The following is a 14,700-nucleotide window of genomic DNA, read 5'->3' on the forward strand; positions in this document are numbered from 1 at the left end:
CAAAGAACCATGAGTAGAATGGAAAAGACAAGTTCATTGAATTACAGTTTTTTTTTTCAAGAGGATTGTGCAAACATAGAAAAATAAGCATGCTAGTGATCATAACTAACTACCACAAGAGCTAATTAAGTAAACATATTCCTTATGACAGATAGATGTCAGAGTGCTAATGAAGCATAACACATGACCTGGTAACTGGGCTGTTACTAAACAATACTAACCCCAGCTCCCAACAACACATTAACCACATCATGGAGTCAGATCCATTGCCTGCTCTTTTGGCATGATTCTGAAAGAAACCAATAGTTACTCAAATCTATCTAAAACAATCTGGGTAAATAAAGGCGATATTTACCCCCTCATTGTTGCTATGTCCTGAAAATGAATTCTTCTATTATATTTTATCACAGCACAAATGGAGCATGTTGGCATGCCCCTTCCTCACACACCTGGCCTGGAAATATGCATGTTTAATACCAGAACAGGTGATGCTGCCTCCTTTAATACATTGGGGATTTTGGTTTTGCTTTAGTTCAACTTTTCCCCTGCATGAACATTTGTATTTTTATTTCTTCTCACATGTGGCTATTTTCATTTTTAAATATCACTCATAATATCATAAAGGAGCACTGATGAAGGACCTTCACTATTTTGATGTGGTCTATCCCCCAGCTTGTACTGTGATTGTGATATTGGATGACTAACTGAACACTATTATAGAAGTCTCTTCATTTGTAATTTCTGGGTATATTAATCAGGCTGAGTGTTTGGTGCTCTCCTCCTTTTGCAGATTTCCAAACAACCCACCAGTTTAAGGTCCCACTTGTACTCTAGAGGCATCTAATTCTAAGCTTTCTTGGGGGTTGTTAAGATGAAGTAACTTGCTTCTGGGCCTCCTCATCTAAAAGCTAGAATTTCAACTTTCTCTAAACATCTACATTAATAATTATTTATCCAGCTCCTGTCCAGTTTCCTAAATTATGCTGCTATTGCATTTTCTCTTTTTTGGATTTATATTTTTAAAAATATTATTGTTATTATCACATATTTAGGAAAAAAAGCCAGTACATTTTAAAAATAATAATGGAGTGTATACAAATCTCTGACTGGACCCATTTAGAGATATTTATATAGAGAGAGAAATATTTTTTTCAAAATTTATTTACAAGGTAGTAATGAATCTATTTGACTATCAGGTTGGAAGTGGCTAAATTTGTAATATTATTTGAACATATATGGAATCGGAAGAGTGTAGCACAGGACTGAGTACAGAGAAGTTATGGTTCATTGTACACTAGTGTTGGTGGAGAAGGACTACACAAAAGAAGACTGATCACTCTTCCAGCTGCTAGTCAAATTCCCAAACCAGCTCTCCATTATTGGCATAAAGATCAATGGAAGAATTTCTAATATTTCCAGCAATGATCTTGAGGCTTGAACTAACTTTGAATTGGTAGAATCAAAAGGCATGGGTAAAATAAAAGATGAACATCTGACTCATTTGTGTGTGGCTGCAACACAATGCCTCACAGTCTCCCGCACGTCAAAGCACACATAGAAATTAATTACATTCATACAACACTTCAGTGTGGAATGACGCTGCTTGACACCAGCCCGTGACTCCAACTTCCTTGATAACTCTGCCTGCCTTAAGCCACGATGAGATAGAGATCTTCCCACACACACGATCAAGAAAAATATAAATCTGTAGTGCACAGTCCTTACAAAAATATCCCTATCTTTATGAAAGCTGTATGTAACCAAGTAAATATGGACCAGAATTTTCAGTGTCTTTGAATTCTAAAGCTGATCTGAAATTGAAAATAATGTGTTAAATTCTGATTATTTATAGAGACACAGACAGGCATGTTCTTGTAAATTTTGTTAGTTTAGACACGTGGAAAGAGAAGGGTGAGTGAAATATAAAAACATGTTAAATAAGAAACAAAGATCTCTGTTGATTGCAGGGCCCCAACCTGAGCAATCAGCCACCTGCTCCTGTGCTGTGGCAGCACAGAGCTCTTGTTACCTCTGATCATTGCCACCAGGTCTTCTGTGCCAGGGCAGAAGCACAAGGATGGCTTTTGAAAAGAAGTTTGGTGAAACAGGCAGATGTTTCAGGTCAAGCTATTAGAGACTAGCAGAAATCAGCCAGAAGAAGCATACATTTTTATTGTTGATTTCTCACAAGTTCTCAAAAAGACTATTTTTCATTGGACTCCAGAGCTTTTGTGGCTTGCTGAATAACAAACTGTTGTACAGCTCACTTAAGCAAGTTCCATTTTACTATCTCATGATACTTCTGCTCCTTGTGATGCTGACTGCAGCTAGGGTCCTCCGGGGGCTTGCCTGACTAGAACCCCTGGAGCTTACTTCCATACCTGGAGCCTTGGTGGGGATGTGGAAGGCTGGGCTCATCTCTCATCCCAACTATTCTCAGGGCTTTCATTACACATGGCCTCTGCATGTGGTCTCTCCTCAAGATCTCTCTAGGGTGCAACTTACCCGGTGGCTCAGGGCTTCCAACATTACAAAAGTGGAAGGTGCCAGGCCTTTTAAATGTTTAGGCCAGAACTGCCACAATATTATTTCTACTGCATTCTCATGCATACGTAGGAACCATGAATGGTTCTTATGGGCCTCTGGAAAAGGGGCCCTTGGAAAAGGGGCCTCTGTAAATATAATTAAAAATGAGTCATGGAGCCAACCCAGAGTCAACATAGAAGGGAACTACACAAGGCATGAATATCAGAAGCAGGATTTTGGGGGCATCTTTGGATACTAACTCCCACAAGAGCTGACTAAGTAAACATATTCCTATGCCAGATAGATATCAGAGTGCTAATGAAGCATAACACATGACCTTGATAATCCAGTAATTATCAAGGTCTTGTCAATTTGAACTTCCAAATACTGCTCATATCCGTTTCTTTGTTTCTATATTGCTTACTGCTTCAGGCATTCAGCACCTCTCACTTGGATGATTGCAATGGCTTCCTAACTGTCTTCCTGCCTCTATTCTCAACTCTTTGAATCTAACTTCTACATGGCAACTAGAGTTATTATAAAATGTATCTAATAAGATCACTTTCTGCCTCCCTTTGGGTAATGAGGAACCACTAGAAGTTGTAAAGTTGAAACTCTATATTAAAACTACAAGGCCGGCTGGGTGTGGTGGCTCATGTCCGTAATCCCAGCACTTTGGGAGGCCGAGGCAGGCAGATCTCCTGAGGTCAGGAGTTCGAGACCAGCCTGACCAACATGGCGAAACCCCGTCTCTACTAAAAATACAAAAATTAGCTGGGCGTGGTGGCATGCCCCTGTAATCCCAGCTACTCAAGAGGCTGAGACAGGAGAATTGCTTGAACCCAGGAGGCGGAGATTGCAGTGAGCTGAGATTGCCACTGCACTTCAGCCTGGGTGACAAAGCAAGACTCTGTCTCAAAAAGAAACAAACAAACAAACAAACAAAAATACAAGGCCATCTACAGAATCCTGTTTACCTTCTATTTTAATCTTCCATCCTTCTCTCATATATGTAATATATATATTTTTATATTATATATATTTATATATTATATATGTATATTTAAATTCTAACCCTTTCTGTGAATATTAAGGGCCTTCCTAAATCTGTCCTCTTTTCCCAGAATATATTTTTCCCATTCTAATATGCACACAGGTCTACTCACCCTTTATGGCCCAATTCAGGCAGCATTATTTATTTTTTATCTGAGATTTCATTGAATAACACTTGTAACATCTTATTATAAATATTTTTGAATCTGATCCTCTCTTACAATTGTTTTGACAAAAACATTTGCCACTGAGAGCTATCATACGTTTATATTCAATGGAAATGTTTCCTACTAGGAAATGCAGAGATTCCGTCTAAGAGTGCAGAGATTTCTTTTACTCCTTGAACCAATGCATGGCCAGCTTCCCTTCTCTTCCTTTAGTAAATTTCCACTTCCAGCCATAAGATCTAGAGAGAGGCTACAAGAGAGACCATGCTGCAAGGTGGGAAAGGGCAAGCTTGACCCGGGCGAGATTCCTCTGTCTTGGTTTATGCCTCCTACGTAAACTGCACCAGTGCTGCTGCCCTGGATGAAGAGAAGAGGATTTCTAAAGCCCCCACAGGTGCTCCTTCCACACTCCTTGCTCTTCTTGAATGGGGAAGGAGTCCTTATTGCCTTAAAATTGTTAGCTTTGTCTTCATTTTGAGATCCAAATCCAGTATTCCAAGGAGGAAAAAAAGCATCCCAGTGGCATGCATTTCAAAAGTTTATCTTAACTCATGAGATTTGCCATTTTTCGGGACATCCTAAAACTGCTTCTTGGTCTGTTTCCATTTCATGCAGTAATTCAGATTTAGATTCACTTTTTACCCTACACAAAATGTTGATATTTCTGCCATTAATACATTTACATGGCAACACTTTAAAGACATTAGATTTCTTGTAGTGGGTTGAATGATGGCAGAAGATATGTCCATGTCCTAATCCCTAGAAATAGTGAATGTGGTGTTATTTGAAAAAGGGTCTTTGCAAATGTAATTGAGTTAAGAATATCAAGTTAAGATCACCCTGGATTAATCAGGTAGGCCCTAAATCCAATGACAACTGTTCTTTTAAGAAACACATAGATGAGGCCCGGCACGTTGGCTCTATGCCTGTAATCTCAGCACTTTGGGAGGCCTAGGTGGGCGAATCACCTGAGGTCAGGAGTTCGAGACTAGCCTGGCCAACATGGTGAAACCCTGTCTTTACTAAAAATACAAAAATTAGCCAGGCATAGTGGTGCATACCTGTAATCACAGCTACTCGGGAGGCTGAGGCAGGAGAATTGCTTGAACCTGGGAGGCAGAGGTTGCTGTGAGCCACTGCACTCCAGCCTGGGTAACAGAGTGAGACTCTGTCTCAGAAAAAAAAAAAAAAAAAGGAAACACACAGATGAGAAGGCCATCTAAAGACAGCGGTGGAGGTTGCAGTTATGCAGCCACATCCAAGGGATGCCTGGAGCCACTGGAGGCTGGAAGAGATGAGGACGTATTCTCCCCTAGAGCATTCAGAGGGAGCACGGCCCTGCTGACACCTTAATTTCAGACTTCTGGCCTCTAGGGCTGTAAAGAAAATAAATTTTTGTCAAGCCACCAAGTTTGTTTGCTATGACAACCCTAGGAAAGCGGTATCTCCTAAAGGTAATATTTCTAAATAGCTACAACCAAACCTTGATTGTTTTTATAGAAGGGCACATTGTCAACCAATACCAATTGAATATGGTATTGAATATGATTCTAATATTTTAATATTTTTTGGAATATTTTGAGTTTAAATCGTGACACAGTATATATACAAACACACACTTTTTAAAATCATTTAATGAACACCTGAGTATCCACAATTTACCAGCTATTAGAGTAGGACATGTTGGTGAATAATAGACAAATAGTTATTGAGGGCTTACCACATATCAGGATTATACTAGTGATCCATCAGCAAACCAAAGAGACAAAATTCATTGTTTTCATAGACCCTATATTCTAGAGCAGTACTGTCCAATAGAATTTTCAAAGATAGTAAAAATGTTCTGCATCTGCATAGACACTAGTCACATATGGATACTCAGCACTTGAAATGTGGCTAGTGTGCATGAGAAACTAAATTTTAAATTTTATTTAATTTAAATTTAAGTATCCTCATGTGGCTAGTAGCTACCACATAATATAGTGCATTTCTTGAAGATGATACAGTACACACCTTTAAGGTACAAAAAGGTTAACTCAGATAATCAGTAGTTATACAGGTATAAACACTGTGATAAGTGTGACTGAAGTTCTGTGGGAGTCCGCACTTTTTTTAAGTTACTTTCTGTTTTTATCTTCCAGCCTTTCCCACTACATACTGTAGATGTTTATCAGCCAGATCAGAACAGAAAGCTACTTTATCCAAGTGTTTTGTTTATGGAAGCCTTCCAATAGAAATTGATTATCTGTTAGATAAGACTTTTTTCTAATTATATTAATGTCTTCCCTCGTCACGCTGGCATGTGTAAAAGTAACATAGTGGGATGGCAGACATGATCTCTAAATTGGATAATTTATCCGGGAAATCCGGGTGACAAAAGAGAAATCTGTATTTCTTATCTTCTGTTTTGAGGTAATGTGTTGTCTAACAATAAATCACAAGTGTTTGCCACATTTATTAAAATGTCTGTGACCTAATATGTCCCATTAGCGCACTTATAAGCACGTGCTACATGGCACAACACGATTCTTAGTGACGATGGAAGTGACAAAATGAAACTTTCTCTTTTCTTCGGATGCCCTAGTTTTAAATCACAGACTCCATTTTTAAGAGGCAAATTATTCCTCCTTGAACAATGTCACTATCAGTAAACTCTTTTCTTCCAATCCTTGACACACATACATACCACCTAAATTAGAAAGCAACTTTATTAATAAAAAAAATCTGTTGTCAAATCAGCAATGTTTGAGTCCAGCCACAGGGGGGCAGCATCGGCAAACATAGACTCTCCTCTGAAGTGGGTGGGCAAAATAGTCTGATTGGTTTTCTCAACTTGCAGTCACCTCTTCCCCCTTCTTTCCAAAATGCACACATCTACTTTCCAAAATAGACCGCAACTATTTCTATCGATCTGGAAGAAGCTTGTACCAGGCAACCCATTTAGGAGCAGTTGGATGAAGAGGAAGGAGAGGGAGATGCTACTCATCACATCAATGTTGGTCTTATGGATGCAATTGTCACGTGAGTTTGAGACGTCCCTGACTGCTTCCGGGGAATAAATCCAACAGGATAGAGAAGTATCTGCAGGCAGGGAATGGACTTTCTGTTTGAGAAACAAGAATTAAGAGAAAGGGAGAGAAACAGAGAGAAAGACAGAAAGAATAAAGGTTGAGGGAGATGGGAAGGGAGACATGGACAGAAAGGGGAAAAAAGAAAAGAGGAGTGAGAGAGACCCGCGTAGCTCAGGGGCTAAATATCTAATCTTATTTCATGTGATGCTTCCCATTGTCTTTCTAAACAGAGGTGAATGGACAACAGGTAATGCAAATTCCTCAGTGCCAGCATGTACAAGAAGGAGAGGACTTCACCACGTACTGCAATTCCTCAATTGCTTTAAGCAATATACAGTGGTATAAGCAAAGGCCTGGGGGACATCCCGTTTTTTTGATACAGTTAGTGAAGAGTGGAGAAGTGAAGAAGCAGAAAAGACTGACATTTCAGTTTGGAGAAGCAAAAAAGAACAGCTCCCTGCACATCACAGCCACCCAGACTACAGATGTAGGAACCTACTTCTGCGCAGGGCACAGTGCTCCCCAAGCACCTGCTGCCTGTCTCCAAATCTTGCCCTGCGTAAGAGCAGATCGTTCTACTCTCCCCAAAGAGCAGGAGCCAGAGAAAGCCAAAGTCACAAAGTCTGTGAGGATCTCGAGCAACTCCTCCCCATGGCAGTAGGAATTCATGTAGAAATTCACTCTGTTAAGACCTGGAAGAGTTTAGCAGTTTTATTTCCTAAAACTTAACTACCGGTTTTCTTCTACACAGGTGTCTCAAAGATTTCTAATTGTCTTAGGAAGAATCGGTGGATTTTAACAAATTGTGATACAGATATTTATATAAAAAGTCTGAGTTCATCTTTCAGTGCAGTGGTCCCCAACCTTTTTGGCACCAGGGACCGGTTTTGTTGAAGACAATTTTTCCACGGAGCAGGGTGGGGTTTCGGGATGAAACTGTTTACCTCAGATCATCAGGCATTAGTTAGATTATCTTAAGGAGCGAGCAGCCTGGATCCCTCGCATGCGCAGTTCGCAATAAGGTTCGGGCTCCTATGAGAATCTAATGTCACTGCTGATCTCACAGGAGGCGGAGCTCTGGTGGTAATGCTCACCTGCCGCTCACTTCCTGCTCTGCGGCCAGGTTCCTACCAGGCCACAGAACGGTACCGATTCCCCGCCGCCAGGGGTTTGGGACCCCTGTTTGGGTGGTAGCAGAGGTTTCCAAGCAGTTTCTTTAAGGTTTTAGCTCAATTGTATTGCGGAAGATTTGAAAATTAAACATTTTTCATTATGTACACAAAACTTAAAAGAAGTTTACGAGCAACTCCCTGCAGAGTCACCTCTGTAGAACTCATCTTTTTCAATGCAATGCAGTCCAACATAGCATAAAGATTATGCATGTGGTAACCAACTTTCCAGAGAACTGAGTGAAGAGAGCTCTTTTTAAAATGAGGAGTTTAGACGAAACTGGAAGGTGACCCGTGAAGAGATTTAGGCATGGTCTCTTTTTCACTTTCCAACTGCAATTATATTCCCCAAGCCCAGATGAAGCTGATGATTCAGGTTCCGGTAGCCATGTCCATTGGTCTAAATACGGGGAAAAGTTAGCCATAGATTTCAAAATGTGTTCACTGATTTGTCCAATTACTTTATTTCTCAGTACTTACAAAGATTTTTATCTTGGGAAAGAGAGGATAAAAAATACAACTGTATTGGAGAGTTTAAACATTAAAATCAACTGAGATTGGTCACCTAAATGGTCAAATAAAGTTTTTGCACCTTTTTAATAAAAAGTTTTGTAGCCATAAAATTATTGTGATGAAAATTTTGAAACATAGGAATTAATTTAATTTATCAAATGAACAAAGTCAAATACAAAATAGTACTATGCCACTTATAAAACAAAATAACATATGTGTATAGAAAAATATGGATGGGAGCACATGCATGTTTAGGTTAATTTCTAAGAGCACCGTAATTATTTAGTAGTTGTTTTCATCCATTATAACATTTCCAAGGCTATTTCAGAGTTGTGCCAAAAACAGTTATGTTAAAATTATTGTAAAAATTATTTTCTCCTCTTCTGTCATAGCCTTGGCCCTTTTGCACACTGATCCTCTCAAACTATGACTTTTCTGGGGGGGGAGGGGCAGGTGGGTCTTTCTCCCACGAAGTTTTCCTTCCTTTCTCTTTTTTTTCTTTCATACGTTTTCTGTGCTTTTCTGCTACAATCATGCCGAAGTAAAAAATAATACTAATTAACAAAATGACAAGCACTAGAAAACAGACATGAATTATAAAAGGCCTCATAAATAATTCTGGAAAGATCAAAAAGTGACCTTTACCGCCAGTAAGAGAGTGATTTCATCCATCAAAACAGCTGCCAGAGATAATTCACATCAGAAGGAAAAAAAACAAAAAGCAAAAAACAAAAAACAAAAACCACAAACACCACCTTACCAGTATAATTAGGATCTCATTTTGATTCTTTACCAAATTTAAGGAGAGTATGGTCTGATATTTCTTGGTTTCCCTCACTGATTGTTTCTCTTTTCTTCCCAGTGTATCTTTTATTAAGCACACATGAGGGGCTGTCATCCTTTGATTCTCCAACATTTTCTGTCTGGGAGACCCCATGTACAGAAACAAGGGGTGGACTGACAATTTCAATTTGGCTCTAGTGTCAAATTGAAGTGTTTGGCTTCTTCCTCCAAAATATCTTTCTTCATAGGATTTTTTTAAAGGTTTTCTCAAAGACTACACCTAACTACTGTACAAAAACACATCAGTAGAATCTGCTTAAAAGACCTCCTTCAAGGTTGCAGTGAGCATAGATTGCGGCACTGCACTCCAGCCTGGGTGACAGAGTGAGACTCCATCTCAAAAAATAAAATAAAATAAAATAAAAATAAAATAAAATAAAATAAAAGATCTCCTTCAGAAGGCATTAATCATGTCTTTTTTCCTTTCTATCCCTCTCTCTTTCTTTCATTCCTTCCTTCCTTCCTTCCTTTCTTTCTTTTTTTTTTTGTCACATCCAATCTGTATCTCCATGCTGTCTAGAGTGATTAGAGTGATTCTGTATCCTTTACAACAATGGGGTCCATTAGTCCACATCTCTGCTTTTCTTGCTCACTCACAGGAGATAAGATTAAAAACAGGTAAGGATAATATTGCTTTATGAAGCAGGTATTATAATTTCAAACTTATAAAGAAAGAAATTGAAACCTCAAGATATTAAGTAACTTACATCTACTCACCTATAAGAATGGATAAAGTTCAAATATATGAGAATATCAAGTACTGGTTAGGCTACACATCAACTGGAACTCTCATACATTGCTGATAGGAAAGAGAAATGATCAGCACTTTGTAAAACAGGTTGGCAGTTCTTATAAAGTTAAACTTCACTTACAGTATAATTCATCAATCCCTCTCCTACATATTTAGCCAAGAGAAATAAAAGTTATGTTCACATAAAATTTCCATGTGAATGTTTACAGAAGCTTAATTCATAATTACTAAAACCTGGGAACTATCAGATGTCCTTCAGCTGGAGAATGGTTAAACACATTGTGGTTCATCCATATGATTGAGTACTCAGCAACAAAAAGAAATGAAATATTGACTCATGCAACAACATGGATGAATCTTCAACATGTCTTGGTAAATAAAAGAAACTAAGTCCAAAGGACTACATATTGTGTGAGTTAATTTATATTATTAATACATATGGGTAGAAGCAAAATTATAAAGATAGGAAACAGATCGAAGGGTTGGTGAGAACTGTACCATAGACCTGTATACTGCAAAAAGTAAATCTTACTGTGTATAAATTTTTTAATAACTAGAATGTGAGTGGAACCCCAAAAGAAATAGAAACTGTAACAAATGCTTCCAACAATATTATAGTGAATAATGTTAACACAGTGACACTCTCTTTAATGTGGAAGAAAATAACTAACCTAAATAATTTTTGAAAACAGTATTTTGAGTAGATACTGTAAGACCAAAGGCAAAAGAATGGCACACAAATACCATTCTGTAGCTAATAAATTTGTTTCTCAAGGGGTATAGGTTAGCAATTCTTAAACTAATTTATGTGAGCATTTGGATTGAACAAATGTATATAAGTAAAATATATAATAGATCATGGATCATGAGAGCCAGATTTCTCACTGTTGGGAAAAGTAATAAATAATGAAGGGAGAAACTTATGCAGACCCAGTGGAGTTGAACTCATGTTTTTTTTAATATTCATACATATAGGTTGATACATAAATAAAATTATTAGGAGACTTGAGTGCTTTCTGATGCCCAACAGCAAAGGACAAGCCTGTTGTTACTTTATTTGAATTGATTCAAAAGCCTGAAAGACCTTCAGCAAAGTAGATAAGAAATGTCTGGGAAACTTAGGTGGTCTTGATATTAGGAAAGATACAGTATTTGTGTTGTCACCATATTTAGTTCTGTCAGCGTATCTCTTTGGTTTTTGTATTGAGGCATAATACACATATAGTAAAGTGCACAAACGTTCATCAAATGTTTGTGAATGTTTAGTTATGCACATACCTATATAATAATCCTCCACCAATCAAGATGTAGAATATTTCCACCAACCCAGAAATTATTTCATTCTTCTTTTCAGTCAATACCCACCCCTAGAGATAACCACTACTTTTATTTCTATTGCCTTAGATTAGTTTTGCTTTCTCTTGAATTTCATATTAATGAAATCATATATTACATTTTATATGTTTCTTATGTTGAATACTGTTCCATTGTATGAATATGCCATCTTGTTTATCTACTTCTCTGGTAATAGAAATTTGTGTTGTTTCCAGTTTGGGGCTATGATGAATACAACTGCTATAAATGTTCTTATGTAAGTCTTTTTGTGGACATGTGAAATTGTTGAACATTCTTATATAAATTTTATTATTGTAGTAGAATCTCTAGGCCATAGGACAGGCGTATCTTTAACCTTATTAAAAACTTCCAAGCCATTTTTGAGGTTATATCATTATGGAAAGGAGTTTCAATTCTCCATAACCTTGCTAGTACTTAATATTGTTGACATGTATTTTTAAGCTTTTTAGTTTTGAGATTATTATAAATTAATACGTATTTAAAAAAATTAAGACAGATCATACGTATCCTTTACTCAGTTTACTCCAGTGTTGTAAAACTATAGTACAATATCACAACCAGGATATTGACGCTGACTCAGTCAAGGCACAGAACATTTCTATCACCACGAGGATGCTTTCTGTTGTCCTTTTGTAGCCATATTCATTTCCTCTCTGCTCCCATCCCCTCCTTCATCCCTGGGAACTATTAATCTGTCCTGCATTTCTATAATTTTGTAATTTCATATATGTTATATAAATGACTTTTGGGAACTGACTTTTTAAACTCAGCATACTGCTATATTTTGTGTCTTGCCAAATTTGAGAAGTTTTTGGCTTTTACTTCTTTGATACTTTTTCAGCCCTACCCCTTTTCTTTTTTAGTACTCTGATGAAAGGAATGTTAGATATTTTGTTATAGTCCTGCAATTCCCTGAGGCTTGGTTCAATTTTATAATCATTCTATTTTCCCTTTGTTATTCAGATTGAGTAATTTCTTTTGTTCTACCTTCCAGTTCACTAATAATTTTCTCTGTCCCCTCCATTTTGCTGTTGAGCCCATCTGGTGGACTTTTTATTTCAGCTGTGTTTTTAAGTTCTAAAATTTCCATTTTATGTCTTGGTTCTTTATTATGTATCTTACTTCTTTGCTGAGACTTTCTATTTCCTCCTGAAGCTTTCTGTTTTTTCATCTGTTTCAAGCAAGTTTGTAGCTGCTCTTTGAAACATTTTCATCATGGCCGCTTTAATATCTTTATCAGGTAATTTTACCATCGCTTTCATCTCAAGGTTGGCACCTATTGATTGTCTCTTTAAAATTCTGTTTGAGATCTTGGTTCTGAGTATATTGAATGATTTTTTTTTTATTGAAATCTGAACATTTGAATATTGTGTTTGAAACTCTGGATCTTATTTAAAATTTTTGTTTTATCTCCCTTTCTCTGATGCCACTCCAGCAGGGGAAGGGGAACACCACCTTACTACCTGGTAGAGATAGAATCCAGGGTCCCCATTCAGCCTCATTGACATCAGAGGGCAGGGAGGATCGTCAAACTGCCAGGTACGGGTTGGACTTCTGGGTCCCTAGGTACAGATGAGTCTTGAAAAACATGAGGGTTTGGGGCACCAACCCCCACGCATTCAAAAATTTGTATACAACTTTTGGCTCCCCCAAAACTTAACTACTGATAACCTACTGTTGACTAGAAGCCTTACTTGTAACATAAACAGTCAATTAACACATATTTTATATGTTATACATATTATATACCATATTCTTACAATAAAGTAAGCTAGAGAAAAATAAATGATATTAAGAGAATCATAAGGAAGAAAAAATATGTTTACAGTACCATACTGTATATAGCAGTTCTGTAAGTTTATGTAGTCTGTTTACAAGATGAATCATCTGTCTGAAATTGCAGGCAACTACAACTGCAGCTGCAGCTTAATATCAAGCAATAAAGTTTTTTCTTGTAAGGTCATGACTTTTCTCTGCTTCTTGGGAGCACTTCCAGCATCACTAGTGGAATTTTGTATGGATCCCATGGTGTTATTCAAGGTTTACACTATTGCACTAAACACAGTGAAAAGTATGTGAGAACTGTGAAAGATGACTTTTTACTGCAATGGGCAAATGGCTAGAGAGATGAACTGCTCATGTGGAGAGAATTAGCATTGCATTTTAAGTAGGTATTCACAAACTTGAGCTCACTGCAACAGCAACAGAAGGTGGCTATAAAATTATTACAGTAGTATAGTATGTACTATAGTTAATTTTATGCAGCTGTGATTTAATACTGCATCTTTAAGTTTGTGTTTCTCTGGACTCCAAGTGCCACCACATACAGTCTGTGTTTATGTGCTTAAGTTTTGATACATTTAAAATTTTTATAATAAATTTGTGTATGTTTTATGGTAGTAAGTGATAAAATAGACTAGTATTTACATGCATTTTACACATTCATGACATATCTTTTTCTTAATTTTATTGATATTTTTAGACTACTTTGTGTGTTTGCAAGTTTTTTTCAGCTTTTTGCAAATCTCCAAAAATTTTTCCAATATATTTATTGAAAAAAAGTTCGCATATAGGTGGACCCATGCAGGTCAAACTTTTTCAAGGGTCAACTGTAGTCTCCACTGTAATTTATTTTTCTTTCTTTATGGTTAGGGTTTTTTGTGTACTTTTAATGATATTGCTGTCCACTTCTAATATAATACAGTTGTTCTCCTGTGTCTTCTTTTAAAACTTTATAGCTTCACCCTTCACATTTAGGTGTCTGACCCATCTGGAATGTGTGTGTGTGTGTGTGTTTATATATATGATTAAACAATTACTTTGGCATTTATATTGAAAAGACCATTTCTTCCCCACTGAATTGCATTGGCACCTTTGGAGAAAATCAAGTGATTACATATGTGTTTCGTCTATTTCTGGACATGATTCTGTTAAATCATCATTTTAACAATTCTCATACCAATAGACCGTTTTCTCTTAATTACTGAGGTTTCACATAAGTCTTGAAATCTGGAGATGCAATTCCTCCAACTATCCCACACCTTTTTTTTCAAGATGTCTAGCTGGTTATAAGACATAAATTTCCATAGAAATTGCGAAACAGATGCTCAAACTTCTACCACAACAAATTTCTGGTAATTTGATTCAGATTTGCTGAGTTTATGATCAGGTTGAGAAAATTGACAATTTAACATATAGATTCTCTAGATTTATAAATATAGCTCTCCATTTATTTAGGTCCTCTCTAATTC

At 37.1% G+C, this 14,700-nt stretch overlaps 1 gene segment (V, D, J or C); it reads left to right on the plus strand.

The window, feature by feature from the left end:
* The first annotated feature begins 6,661 nt into the window (after positions 1–6,661).
* LOC129054547 (T cell receptor alpha variable 25-like) lies at positions 6,662–7,478 on the plus strand. The segment is given in 2 exon segments: positions 6,662–6,767; positions 7,048–7,478. Coding segments are annotated over 2 exon segments (498 nt in total).
* Positions 7,479–14,700: the final 7,222 nt, after the last annotated feature.

The sequence above is a fragment of the Pongo abelii genome, chromosome 15, assembly GCF_028885655.2.
Source record: "Pongo abelii isolate AG06213 chromosome 15, NHGRI_mPonAbe1-v2.0_pri, whole genome shotgun sequence".
NCBI lineage: Eukaryota > Metazoa > Chordata > Mammalia > Primates > Hominidae > Pongo > Pongo abelii.